Raw genomic sequence first — 14,348 nt, forward strand, 5'->3', positions numbered from 1 at the left:
CTACAAGCAATTCCAAAAGTTTGTCAAAACTTTAGCAAAGTAGAGCCAGATAGTGTTTATTTCTTTCAAAACTGAAGCCATGTTGCTTTCTTTCGAGTTGCCCTCACATTTGTTTCTGAATTAAGTTTGCCTCAGTACAAACATGAGTTTTTTTTTCAAAATATATACAAAAGTACAAGCATAATTCACAACCAAGACTCCCGTTAGCTTCGTTTTTAGCTTCTCAAACAACGTAAACACAGCAGGGCACGCGGGAGTAGTGCGCTTCTGTATTGTGCCACTCTGCCACTTCCAGTTACCTCTCCAGCTTGATGCCAGCCTATGCATTCCTGAAATATTTTCACAGCCATTTTTCTTAAATTACGGACTGACTCACATTTTAACTCCTTCCTCACTAAGAACTGTGCTCCCCATGCAGATTCGAGACAATGATGCGCATCCGATTGACTTCGCATCACCCAAGGCACTAACACTCCCCACCCCGCTTCACCTGCTCTCGTTTACCTGAGGAATTCCGCGCTGCCCCCCTCCCAACGCGCACTTCGTAAAGTATTTTAAGTACCCAAACAAAGTTGCCTGAAGTGCGGCTGCCACTGCGCCAGCGTGAGCCTGCAGTGCTGAAGTGAGAGGAGCCGCAGCGAGCACCAGCCGCGCAGCATCCCGGGCGGCGGGACAGACGCCAGCACAGCAGCCTTACCTTGTTTGACACACTTCAACCTGATGGGGTCCTTACAGTGCCTGATGACGGCCAGCACGTCCCTGGTGGTGAGGCCGGCCACGGGGGTCTCGTTCACCTCGAGCAGCAGCTCCTCCGGCACTAACTTGCCGTTCTGATATGCCACCTTGCCGGGCTTCACCTCGCCCAGGTGGGGGAACTGCCCGTTCTCCGCGCCCCCTCTCATCTCAAAGCCCAGCTCCCCCTCTCCGTTCCTGGCCAGGACGCATTCGTGCACTTTGTTGGTCCAGTGGTTCTTCTTTTTCAGGCTTTTGGACATGGCAGGTGAGGGTGGCCGCGGGGGTCGGGGTGGTGCGTGCTTGTGGGTGGCAGGGATGCTAGGGTGCACCCCTCCGGATCATGGAGCGGGCAGCAGGGGGTGAGAGCCGCAGCTGCTTCTTGCCTCGAGCCTGCCCGCAGTGCCCGGGTGTGTGATGGATGTGTTGTGAGCTGACATCCCTTGTAGCAGCTGTAACTGTGTGTGTACGTATGGGTGTGTGTGCACTAGTTGAATAGTAACTGGCAGCAGACAGGGGAGGAGGGGGAGGGATGGAAACAGAGAGGGGGTGGGAGGAGCAGTGGGACTGGCTGCAGGCTCCGCTGCCTGACCCGGTAGTGCAGTGCGAAAGAGAGGCTGCTTGTGTGCGCCTGGCAACGGAGAGGGAGGCAGAGGGTTGGCAAGGGAAGGGATACTGGGATGGGAAACATACTGCTGGATGCAGGCTGCAGGAAGGCACCTCGATGGAGCAGGGCTGGGGCGCTGCAGCGACAGCCGGGCTGTCCCCCCTGCTTCTGCACGAGTCTGAGAGGGGGAGGGGAGGGGGGGGCGTGACGTCGCCTCCCTAATTAATCGCAGCTGATAGAGGACGGATAGCAGGCTCTATTAGTTCATCTATTTATATCCCTGTATTTGCGCACGGAAGTACCTTTACGCGCAGACGAAACGCAATATCCAATTTAATACCAGAGTTAAAAACAAAGACCAGCAAAGGATAGGGTAGGCAGATATTGAAAACGAAAAACCGGGACATGCCACAAACAGATAGGTAGAGCCGCAATGTTGCATTGACTTAGAGGTGCAGAATGACCCCATGGAAGCGCTCACCAACATAGAAAACACACAGTGTGTGGGACACTCCTGGCCAATCAGGGATGCCTCGTCACCATGCAGAGGACCGCAGGGTTGTTCTGATCATATATATATATATATATATACATGTAAGCAGGTGTGTTGTGTGGAGTTAATTGTGAGGTGCTCCAATTGTATTGTTGAAAAGTCTAAAATCGCTGGAGTTTTTTCAGAGATACAGCGCAGTGTTGTCATTGCATAGTGGTGGGGACATTTGGTAAAATGGACTGCGACTTATGCATTATTGAGGAATGGGCGTTGAGCGTCACGGTGATGATGTAAGGTACACGAGGATCAAGAGTGTGTTGCATTTGTGACACAGTAAGAAGAAGGCTCTTATGACTCGAGGGAGCATATCTTGCATAGGGCCAGCAGCAATACGTCTCTTCAAATGGAACACAGTGGTGAGAGAGGCGGGTCCTTTGACTGTTAGTTATCTGTAGTATAGTTATTTGTCTGGTAAGCCATGTGGCAGGTCGCTTCGCTGCAAAGCATGAAGTAGGGCCTCATATAGAACTAGTCAATAGGTGGACAAATCATGGGTCTCAGATGCATGGGGACAAGAATGTCTTCTAGTCTTTGTGAAAGATCCGATGGACAGGACAATTTGTTTGGTTGGCAATGAATTCTGAAGTTTTGCTGTGTTATGTTATGTCATTCATACTTGGTATAGGGTGTGACTCACTCCCGAAGGATTATCTCGGAGCCTAGATATTCAGAAACGAGGGCACTTTAGAACATCCACGATTTTAACAACTTCTTGCATGTTGTGAAATTGGAGCAGAAACAAATATGAGAAGGAAGTTTGTTTCACTGGAAAGGGGCCAATTGAGAGAAAGATGTGCCAGTAGATCTGGTGGTGCGTATGCGTGGACTCTGAAGAAGAATTCAGAAAAGGGGGGTGGTGATGGGCAGAGTATCTGAATTAAGCAGAACACTCGTACCCAGTCAAGAGATCAGGGCTTGATCTATCACCGTTTTTTAGCTCACTGCACCATCCCAGTTCAGAACCTGGCTACATGCAAATTAGTCTGTCCCTGGCCCAGTGCATCATGGGAACAGGGCAGACCAAACTACCAAGCCAATTCTTTTACTGGGAAGGAAACAAGCTTCCGGGGACCGGTTTCTGGCATTACAGCCTCAGACTCTGAAGAAGGGCAGTCTGCTGGGCTGATAGTGACAGAGTCTAGCATGAAGACCGGCAGGAAGGGACTTGTCTAACCCCTTATGAGTCAGTTAGCATAGCTTAAAGATTGCCCGTTTCCAAATCGAAAGCCAATTCAGGGTTTTAAGATAGGTACAGAGGAAGACCATGAGGGAAGGTTACAAGTGCGGGAAACGAACAATGATACTCCAAATCACAATTTCTAAACTGGCACTCTGAATCTGAGGGGCATCTCTGAATAAATACTTTGTCTGTGGCATTATGCACAAAGTTTTTTTTAATGTAGAACTGAAGGCATGAAAGGCGAAGCACGGAGCCTTGGAGGAGATTCCTCTTTCAGCTGATATCCGGGCCTGGGCACATGTGGCAGGACTCATATTACTTGCAGTTGCAGGTGTAGGAGAAGACCTGAAGCATATTATGCTCATTGCAGCTTCTAATGTGATCAAGCAAGGCTTGGGTCCGTAACTCCCCAGACTGGACCACCTCAATATTGAAATAAGCCAACAGGATGTCTGGGGGGTTATTTTGATTAGAGTTGTGATAAAACTTAGACCATTAATTCCAAAGTTTTCAAACTTTATTTAGCTTATTTTTGATATTTCAACAAAGACATTCATAAATCAATAGAGCATGTCTTTTCAAAGAAACACCACATTAGTAAATAGCACAATTCAAAAACATTTGAAATAGAACTATGTACAACATTGTCATAGTGCAAAAAAAATTTTGTGAGAAAAAATGATAATATATGGAACGTTTTTGCAAACAAATAATAACAACAAATCAATAATCACAAGAAAAACATCAATAACTCATGTGTGTCAGCCTGAAATTAAACCAGTCCTACATTCATATTAACACCAGACGGACAGTTACTCATTTTCAAAACCCCTGTTTCATGTCCTGCCTGTGAGAGGATGAGGATACCTAACCTACTGGTGGGCGTTGTCAGAAGCTGCTGAGGGAAATATTATTTAACATTCCTCATGACACTCCCCATCAACAGTCCCCCATACTCAAAGCCAACGTGTTTCGAATCCCTAACAAATCCGGGATTCTCTTCAGGACTTGGACTTGGTATTTTGCCTCCTAATTGTGTTGTGGAGTTGTTCCACAGGAACTGATGTGCAGAAACGTTGCTTCAAATCTTATATTGTGATCGAAGCTTCAAATGTATGTGATGTGTGGGACAACTCAGTGGTGTCTGGGAAATATCAATCCAACATGCTGCTCTGCTTCCAAACCGGCCTGTTTGGAAGCAGAGCAGCATGTTGGATTGATATTTCCCGCAGTATAGAGAAAGAATTACAGGAAACAGATACGATTTGGGAGCAGCTGCTGTTCAAAAGCGTCTGCATCAATTATGGCTTTTTTCAATTTTAAGATAATGGACTGATGATGGATTAAACCCAGATCAGTTGACGGGGGTTAGTGCTTGCAATGTTCACCACTCTGTCCATCATCCCCTTTGGTTTTGCTTTGTTCGCCCTAAGTTGGCAGGGTATGCCCAGACGTGGGTCCCTTTCTCACTTTGCCACTGGTTTCAAGCTAGCCTGGCTGATGAAGGCTGATTAGCCAGAAACCGGTTCCAGGATTCTTGTTTCCGGTCCAGGGAAGACATGGCTTGGCAGTTCGGGCTGGACTATTCCCCTGAGGCACAGGGTCAGACTGATTTGCAAATGGCCATGTCTGAACTGGGGTGGTGGAGTGCGCTAAAGAATGATGATGGATTAAACCCAGATCAGTTGACTGGGGGTAAGTGCTTGCAATGTTCAACACTCCGTCCATCATCCCCTTTGGTTTTGATAATGGACTGACAGCACTGAGTTGTCCCACATGTCACATACATTTGAAGCTTCGATCACAATATAAGATTTGAAGCAACGTTTCTGGACCTCAGTCCTGTGGAACAACTCCATACCACAATTAAGAGTCAAAATACCAAGTCTCTATTGATTTATGAATGTCTTTGTTGAAATATCAAAAATAAGCGAAATAAAACTTGAAAACTGTGGAATTAATGGTGTAAAGTTTATCACAACTCTAATCAAAATAACCCCTCCAGACATGCTGTTTGCTTATTTCAACATTGCAGCTTCTAAAGCAGGTCTTCAGAGTTGTCCAATCTTGTGAGTGTTTCGACAAGATGGCATTCAAGATCAGTAGAGTTCTTGTCAAGGATGTCAGTGAAATGTTCAGATAAGATGGCAACATTGATTGTGGCAGTGCACTGCAGCACATAACTTACCACATGTGAGTCCCTTCAGTGCAGATGTCTCCAAGTGCCATGATATTGTAGTAGACAGAATTCTTTCAGTTTTATTTTATATGCTAAAACACCCAAGTACCTGTTCTACCAAGGGAGCAACAATTATACTGAAGGCATGCACCTCTGAAATGTCCAGTGCTGCTTTATTTTAGTACTACCACAGTCTGTAGTTGTGTCTTCAAAATGTGCAGCTTTGTAGTCTAGTCACAAAATGGAGTCTCTGGCCTGAATCAGGTCTGTTAGCATGTATGCGGCTAGTGGTCAGCGTCACAGGTTTGCTACTTTGCTGGGACAGATAGTTGTGATGATGTTTCAGTACCCCTATCTCAGTACGAAGAGTTATACCCCTGACACCAGGGGAATGTGGAAAGAAATAATTACATATTTTTTCTCTCCTGAGTATCTATCTAAAGTGTATCTTTATTTGTACCCTCAGAGCCCCTGGCTTAGTGCACGCTTTGTGTATGTAAACAATTAAGGATATTCAATGTTTTTTGTTGGCATCTCTCCTTTTAATGCAGCAAGTAAGCACACAATTCGTCAGCAGATACACCTTTTATTTAATATTCTTATCTATTAGGATAAAAAATTCCAAATTCATGACATACAATAAACAAGCAATGGCAAAGCCAAAGGGTCTGGTGTTGGCCACCAGCCTTTTAGCAATTCTGGCTTTGTTTTGTCAGAGTTTTTGCAACACTTTATTGTTTGAGAAGCTGCTGGGCACTCATTAAATAGTTGAAAAAAACAATCCCTAAAGGCAAATGTATTTTTCTGGTCTCAAAAATGTACACATTACTATGCTGCGCCTGTGTTGGAACTTGTACCTTCTGGTTGGGTAAGGCAGTACCGTAGCCAGGCACAACCTACTACTCCTGTCAGGAGCAAGTGATTACACATACTGTATTGCCTGCACTCACCCTTGGGTACCTTGGCACTGAGCAGTCAGGCTTACTACTGAGGCAATGTGTAAAGCATTGGCACAGCACTCAATCACAATAAATACCTTGAGCTTCACAAAAGAGACTTCACACATGATGTTTGTAAATAACATTTGTCTTCAACACACATGATAATCAACACAACATGAACATCATGTATTTCTGAGCATAAATCACATTGGGAATCATTACTAGCAGTACTTGGCCCAGCAGTGTTCAAATGACATCAGTAATATGCACACTTGGGAAAGTTACTAATCTACACCCCCCAATAGCCTTATGTGGTGCAATTCGTTGTTCACCCCAGGCCTTCCCTAGAAAGTCTTATAATTCAATTGCACACATTTATAGGGTGCACACCAGGTCATAACAATATCAGAAATATGTACATTCAACAATTTAAAACACTTCTTAGCAGTACCGTCTGCAGAGGCCGCGCCGGTAACACCAGTGCCAAACCTAATGCTATTCTGGTGGAGAAATCAACATATCAGGTGTTTCCCTACTGTCACTTCCACACTCACTCCACACTGCTATGCGGTGCAATGGGTATCAGACAAGTCCGTACAGAAGTGCTCACATACATATGCACACAGCACCATAATGCAGTGCAATGGATACCAAGAAGGTCAGTTGGTTACACACTGCAGACCCAGTAGCCCCAAGCCTCCCTCCACCCTCCATCTCACTCCAACTATCCTACACCCCCGGATTGGAGGCACCCTGTATTCTCCCTGGGCACTAGGCTGTATGCAGCTGAAGTTATTCTTAGTCAGGATCCCAAGAAACCAGGTGGGGATAGGCAGCAAGGTCACTTAGGAAGCAGTCAGCAGAAGGAGTTTGTCAACCACAATAGTAGTTCAGCCACATAATGCAGAGCAGACACGGGCCAAGGGCCATACACAGTCACACCAGAGGTGTCCCAGGGGCCTTCCGGCACCAGCCAGTACTGCGAAGCCATGGGGCGGTCACGCAGCTCGAGCTGGGCAATACTACCTTGCAACTCAGTTTTGTTGGGGAAAGCCAGGTGAGGAGAGGACAGATGGTCTGTCACGCTGAGGGCCAAGTAAGGGAATAGTAGATGAACGGAGAATGAAGCGAGAGGCCTCTCTGAGGGAGGAGGCACCTTGTCAGGTACACGTTGATCAGAGTTGCACCCCAGCAATCCGGGAAAAGAATCAGGTGTGCAATGATGCGAAACGCACCTCACCATTCTGGTCAAACACATAAAAGAATTGCAAAATCTGTACCTCCTCGGAAAGGAGGCACAACATCCAGTGCACATTGATTTTGGCCACACCAGACAGCTCCAGTCACTCACATAACGAAAAGTTGCTAAATCAGTGCCCAGAGGCACAACGGCTGGTGCACATCGATATTGGTCGCACCAGATGGTCACAAACACAGGTGCAATGTAATGTAATGTAATGTAAAGGCACATTTTTATAGCGCGGCTATCACTCCAAGGAGCATCTTGGCGCTGAGTACCGTAGCCAGATGGACCGGGCCGGCTGACTGCTGAAGTTCAGAGGACCTGCGCACTTACACTAAAGTTTTACAAGCGGTATCCGTAAGGTTGTAGATCCAGCTTTTCAGGCCTTTCCTACACTGGCTCTCTGCGGGGATTTGCCGGCGCTGTGGTGGAAGCTTGCTCCACGCCCTAGATACCAACACAACAAGGGATTTTTCCCCCTTGGTGACAAGCTTGAATCTTGGGATCACCAGTAAATTCAGGTTTGAGGACCTAAGGTTCTGGATGGCAAATAGCATCTAAACCCTTTTGAGAGGTATTTAGGCCATTGCAAATGGAAGGCCCTAAATGTGATAATCAGTATTTTAAACAGGATGCGCTTGTGTATTGGCAGCCAATGTAGGGCGTTAAGCGCGGCCGAGGCGGACGACTTCCTTGGCCAGCCAAGGACCAGGCAGGCGGCTACCTGCTGGACCATCTGCAGCCTGTGGAGCACAGATTTATTCGCACCCGCATACAGGCTATTGCAGTAATCAAGCCTTGATGTTATAAGCGCAACCGCCACCGTTTGCCTTGCTGCCAGTGGAAGAAGGTCAAAAAAATTCTAAGACCTCTAATGATGTTAAAACACGTGCCGGCCACGGTCACCGCCTGTTGTTTAAATGGCAGGGAGTCATCAAACTTAATGCCCAGATTGCGGGCAGTGGAAATGATGTTGGGGGGAGCTTCTGCATCTTCCGGCCACCACTATTTGGGTGAGAACAGGTTTTGATGCCCAAACGGCAAAATTTCGGTTTTGCCCAAATTACACTTAAGGTGATTGTTCCTCATCCAATCAAATGTGGCGGCATGGCAGTTTTTAAGAGTTTCTTCGGCTCCAGGCAGCTCCCTGTCCAGCACTAGGATGAGCTGAGTATCATCAGCATATGATACTGTGCTGATCCGAAAAGATGAAATAAGTTCGATCAGGGGGACCATATACAGGTTGAAAAGTATAAGGCTCAAACTAGAGCCCAGCGGCACCCCTGTCTTCAAGACTTTCTCTTCGGAGCAAAACTCTCCTAGTACGGTGACTTGCCGCCTTTGATTGAGAAAAATTTTCAGCCATGCCAACACCTCTCCTGCTACCCCTGATTTTACTAGGCGGTCAATCAATATGGAATGCGAGACCGTATCGAAAGCCGCCGATAAATCACGTAAAATCACGTAAAATCAGGACGGCTTTCTTTCCCTGGTCAATGGCGACCCGCAGGGTCTCCACCGTGAACAGGAGGCCGATTCCATCGAGTGCTTGGCCCTGAACCCTGACTGATTGGTATGCAAAATGTCATTGTCCTCTAAAAACTTGGTAAGTTGTTTATTTACAAATGCTTCCGTCAGTTTAAATAATGCTGGAAGCAATGAAATGGGACGAAGATTCGAAAGGGTTGCCGGGTCAGCTAAAGGTTTTTTCTGTAAAGGCTTTACAGCTGCGAGTTTCCATTCCCTGGGGATCTCGGCGGAGGACAGTGAGGAATTGATGATGCCATTAATAATTTGATTCACCTCGTCAAAATTAAGCTCGTAGAAGCACCGGGGGGCAAGGATCAAAAGGTGAGCCAGACTTGCTCGATAGAATGGCCTGGCGAGACTCTTCTAAACTAATAGGGCAGAACGTTTTCAAACAGACAGTCTTAATGTCCTCCCTGTTCACCCCATCCGGGGAGGGAAGCACCAGTTGGGGAAAATCTTTAATGATGTCTTGTATTTTTTGCTCAAAATAGTTGGCGATGGAATTGCAGAGAGTCAAAGAGGGCGGGATGTCCTGCGAGAGCACTCTGGGGTTCCTGTAACTGTTTACGATCCTAAAGATCTCTTTCTGTCTATTATTAGTGAAGGAAATAGCTTCCAAATAATGTGCTTTTTTGGAAAGTTTAATCGAGGCAGGATACCGCCTCCGAGCCGCTTTATAGGTGTTGCGGTTATCAGCCTCATAGTTTTGGCACCACCTCCGTTCCAACACTCTAACTTCACCTAGTTCCTCCTTTTTTTTTTTTTTGTGAGGTCTTATATAGCGCTCGACTTACCCTTGGGCATCTCGGCGCTTGCATTGGGAACCCGCCCTGGCCTTTCCCTGTGAGATAACCCGTACTGGGCATCCCCAAGGTGAAGGCCAGGCATCCCGCCGCAGGGGGGCCATTGTGGAGATTAAGCAAGCTTAATGCCCAGAGCTGCAGAGTGTGAACCCATGATTAGAGTGGGCACCGAAGCGAGAATTATCGAGTCCGTGGCCAATTGGGCTCAAGGCCCTGCCGCGTCGGGAATTGAACCCTGGTCCCGGGTCTGACCTCTGCTTCAGGGTATGCCTCCTCTAACTAGTGAGCCACACTTCTCCACTTTAAGGAGAGCGAAAACCAAGGAGCAGATATTTTTTTGACTCCGTGTAAGTTGTCTGGGCCTATGGGGTCCATGGGTCCACTGAGTTCAGTGATCCAATCGCAGAAGCATTTATTATCTGTTAGGGTGTGGCCAGTCAATATGGGTTTGCTATCTTTAGCTCTCCCTGGAAGGTCTGGGTTGGTGAGTAGCTTTTTACAGCCCGGTTTGGCACACCCGCCTGCTTTACCAAGGCCTTTCCCTAGAACATTGCCTTCAAACACAAGGTCAAACGGAATGAATTTGTGGTCTGTCCATGGTTGTACGCAAGGCGGTTTAACCTTCAAGGTACCTAAGTTGGAAAAAATACAATCGAGCATATGGCCCGCTTTATGCGTAGAGTCACGGGTTAACAGGGTTAGCCCGAGGACGTTGATTATGTCCATGAAACAGGCCGCCCCTGGATCAGTCGGGGAGTCAAGGTGAAGGTTTAAATCACCTAACAGCGTAAAGTTGGCAAATCTAAGAGTAAGATCACCGAGTACCTCCCCAATGCTCTCCAAGAATTCTTTAGTTTGACCAGGTGGGCGATAGACAAAAGCACCTGAGAAAGTAAAGGTCTCATGAATCTGTAGACAAAAGGCCATACTTTCTGCCCCTTTGATATCTGGTAGTTCATGGGTGGTGCACTTCAAGGTGTCGCGATAGATGATTGCAAGCCCCCCCACGTTGCTCCTGCCTGTCCAATCTTTGAATTAAATATCCTTGCAGAAGGGCCAATGCAATGTCTGGATTACACCAGACCTTTAACCAGGTCTCCGTTATAAGGAGCCAGTCCAGATCGCCTTCTGTAATAAGGTCAAAAATTGTGTGACGCGTTCTTACACATTGACCTGGCATTTATAAGCCCTCCTCGAAGTACGATAGGCCACATCTTCCCTTTAAGGGCTTGGTCGGGAGCAAACACTGCCTTACAATGCCGACAGCAAACTAGTCCTTCCCACTTATCTGGTTTTAGGGCCTCATGACACTGAGTTGCATGTTTATTCAGGGATAATATAAAATCCTTGGTCAGACCTTGTTTCGGGGGTAATTGAGCAGCGTGCTTGACCCTCGACCCGGCAGCGTCACGGACGGGCACAGACGGGCTTTCCTTTGGCGCGCTTTCGGCGTATCATCTGTGCGCCCGGTGCGCGCGTCCGCTGCGCGACAGCCCCGTGCGATCTTTAAATAGGAGGCTGATAAGGGTCCAAGGGCCAGATGTAGGTAAGTAACATTTACCGAATCTTAATTACCGAAAATTACCGAATTTTACCGATTCGGTAATTAAGATTCCGTAAATGTGAGGGGTTGGTATGTAGGGAATCCAGATGTTCCCTTTTACCGAATCGGTAAAATTCGGTATTTAGCGATTCGGTAAATACCGAATTTCACAAGGGTGCAGGGGGTGTCACTTTGACACCCCCTGGCACCCCCTAAACAGGCGTGGGTGCCATGTGGCAGGCATACATGCCCTAAGGGCAGGTCTGCCTGTCACATGGCATAGGTGTGCATGCACACATGTGCATGCACACCGGAATCAGTATTTTACCATGAGGTTTTATTTCATGGTAAAATACCGATTCTGTAGGGCCTCTGGGACTCAGAAGAGTCCCACCTACATATGTAAAATACCGAATCGGTATGAATACCGATTCGGTATTTTACAGATTCGGTAACTTTACCGATTCGGTAAATATACCGAATCGGTAAACAAGGTCCCCCTACATCTCATTGACCCATTTACCGGTCGGTAACGGCCGAAATCGGCCGTTACCGACCGGTAAAGGCCACCTACATCTGGCCCCAGATGTTCCCTTTTACCGAATCGGTAAAATTCGGTATTTACCGATTCGGTAAATACCGAATCGGTAAAGCCTATTGATTCCTATGGGCGTCAAAGCCCATAGGAATCAATAGGCTTTACCGATTCGGTATTTACCGAATCGGTAAATACCGAATTTCACAAGGGTGCAGGGGGTGTCACTTTGACACCCCCTGGCACCCCCTAAACAGGCGTGGGTGCCATGTGGCAGGCATACATGCCCTAAGGGCAGGTCTGCCTGTCACATGGCATAGGTGTGCATGCACACATGTGCATGCACACCGGAATCAGTATTTTACCATGAGGTTTTATTTCATGGTAAAATACCGATTCTGTAGGGCCTCTGGGACTCAGAAGAGTCCCACCTACATATGTAAAATACCGAATCGGTATGAATACCGATTCGGTATTTTACAGATTCGGTAACTTTACCGATTCGGTAAATATACCGAATCGGTAAACAAGGTCCCCCTACATCTCATTGACCCATTTACCGGTCGGTAACGGCCGAAATCGGCCGTTACCGACCGGTAAAGGCCACCTACATCTGGCCCCTAGTGTAACCACTAGACCGTCACCTCCTCCAAAATGGCCCCCGGAAGTGAGTGTGCTTCACTCCCTCTATAACGCGCTACCTGGCTCCCTCCACAACAAACAGCACAAGCTGCGATGGAACGGGGAGAGAGGCGGTGCCCAAAAGCAAAAGGTTCCCCAAAATGAAATTTTACAATAATGTGCCTACAACATAAATTTCAAAGGTTTAAAACAGTATGCTGTGCAGAATATTATTCATTAAAAAAACAGACAAAGCGGCGATTTTTGAAAGCAGAATTAGGCCGTTGTACCAGCCGCAGCTTCAGCAGCGTGGCAGGGACTTCCGTGTCAGTATTACAAGTTCAGCAGTGCCTCCTCAGGTAGAATGAGGTACTACTACGGTTATGCCCCTACCTCCAAGGGTTGCAACTTGTGAATCGGACACCACACGCAATGTGCATGCAGTTGGAATGTAGCATGAGAGGGTTGCGGCATGATCGATGAAGCAGGCCACAATGGTTCCCGCAACCGGTGAATCTGCTCTCACCATAAAGATGCTTATGCATGCCAAGGTCCCCATGACCACGATGCGGGGTCCACATGCCTTAGATGCGGGCCAGACTATGGGGGCTCAGCATAAGGCAATCCGGTCTCCAGGCACAATTCTTAGTTCCATGGCCACACTGCACTACCATTTGGAATCCAGCAGACAATGTGGGCCCTTGAGAGGGCACCGCACTTCAGGTGTCACAGGTAGATGGTGTGGGTCCCTCTTTGGAGATCTTTGATGTCCCTGAGGCCTCCAAAAGAACAGGGGGCCAACTCAATATGCCCTTAGAGACACATTAGGGTGCCACATAGCAGCAGGTAGTCGGCCCAGGGCAACCACTATTCAGGAAGGGCACACAGCCCCTTTCAATGTCAGTAATCATCCTTGTGCACACCAAGGTCTTCTGGCAATGTGCACCATGCAGTTCCAGGTTCTCTGGTCCCACGTCTACTCAAGCGTATCTCGCCCAGTGCTGAAGTATGACACCAGTAGCTATACTGGAGTGTGCCTTTGAAGTTGGAGGTGGTTCAAAGGGTCTCCCTTTGAATCACAGTTGTCTCCCCTAAATTTCTGTCCTGTCTGCCATGAGACTGTGGAATGCTGATCATTATCTTTAGTGGAGCCATGATCTGGTTTCAGTGGCTAGCTGTCAAAACCTCTCACTCCAATCTCTCCAGCCAGCTCGCAAATTCAGAGGTCTGTCATTCCAGTTGCATGCCCAGTGTTTTATAGCTGTTGCTGGGGAATGCCCAGATGTGCTGCCCAACCTCCAGTGTAGACTGGAGCCAAGCACCAAGGCTCGCAAAGATTTTTAAAGCACAGAAATGCCCACTCTCTAGTAGTAAATAACAAGTCAGTGCGAGAATGCACTCCTTCCCTTACCATTTTTCATTTCCAAGTCAACTTTTGTGCTTGTGATACATGCGAACAGCTGCTGAGAACCGTCTCTAAATCAGCCTTTATTTACATCTCACAAAATATGGACATTTCACTCATACACCCTTCTGTCACACTGCTGAATGAGGAATAACCCCTCAACGTAAACCACTTCCTCCTGAGGTAACCATATTTAACACTGGATACCAACATTTTTTCAAAACTTTAGCGTACAATCTTCCTACTAAATTAATCACCACAGAGAAAGGATGGTTGTACCTGAATATTTTATTTACCAGTTTCAAATGCCGGCTGCTGCCCATCCAGGCTTTCGACAGTGGCACGTGAGGTGAACCGTATAACAGAGTAAGCTCATTGAAACTTTACCCAATGCATTTTGAGCCCGATGGCTCTTTGTCAGGGGTCACTGAAACAGATGAAAGAACAGCTCAACTTAATGTTCAGTCCAGACTTAC

The 14,348-nt window shown here is 47.2% G+C and overlaps 1 protein-coding gene across 3 annotated transcripts in view; it reads right to left on the reverse strand.

Moving 5' to 3' along the window:
* The window catches only part of MAGI2 (membrane associated guanylate kinase, WW and PDZ domain containing 2), a 2,816,921-nt gene extending 2,815,686 nt beyond the window's left edge, over positions 1-1,235 (reverse strand). For all 3 annotated transcript variants that reach the window (XM_086967329.1, XM_086967327.1, XM_086967326.1), the window contains exon 1: positions 698-1,235. In XM_086967329.1, coding sequence (XP_086823455.1) covers positions 698-995 — 298 coding nt within the window. In that variant the 5' untranslated portion in view covers positions 996-1,235. The remainder of the gene's footprint in view (positions 1-697) is intronic.
* Between the last annotated feature and the right edge of the window lie 13,113 nt (positions 1,236-14,348).

This window comes from Lissotriton vulgaris, chromosome 1_1 (genome assembly GCF_964263255.1).
Source record: "Lissotriton vulgaris chromosome 1_1, aLisVul1.2, whole genome shotgun sequence".
NCBI classification, from domain to species: Eukaryota; Metazoa; Chordata; class Amphibia; order Caudata; family Salamandridae; genus Lissotriton; species Lissotriton vulgaris.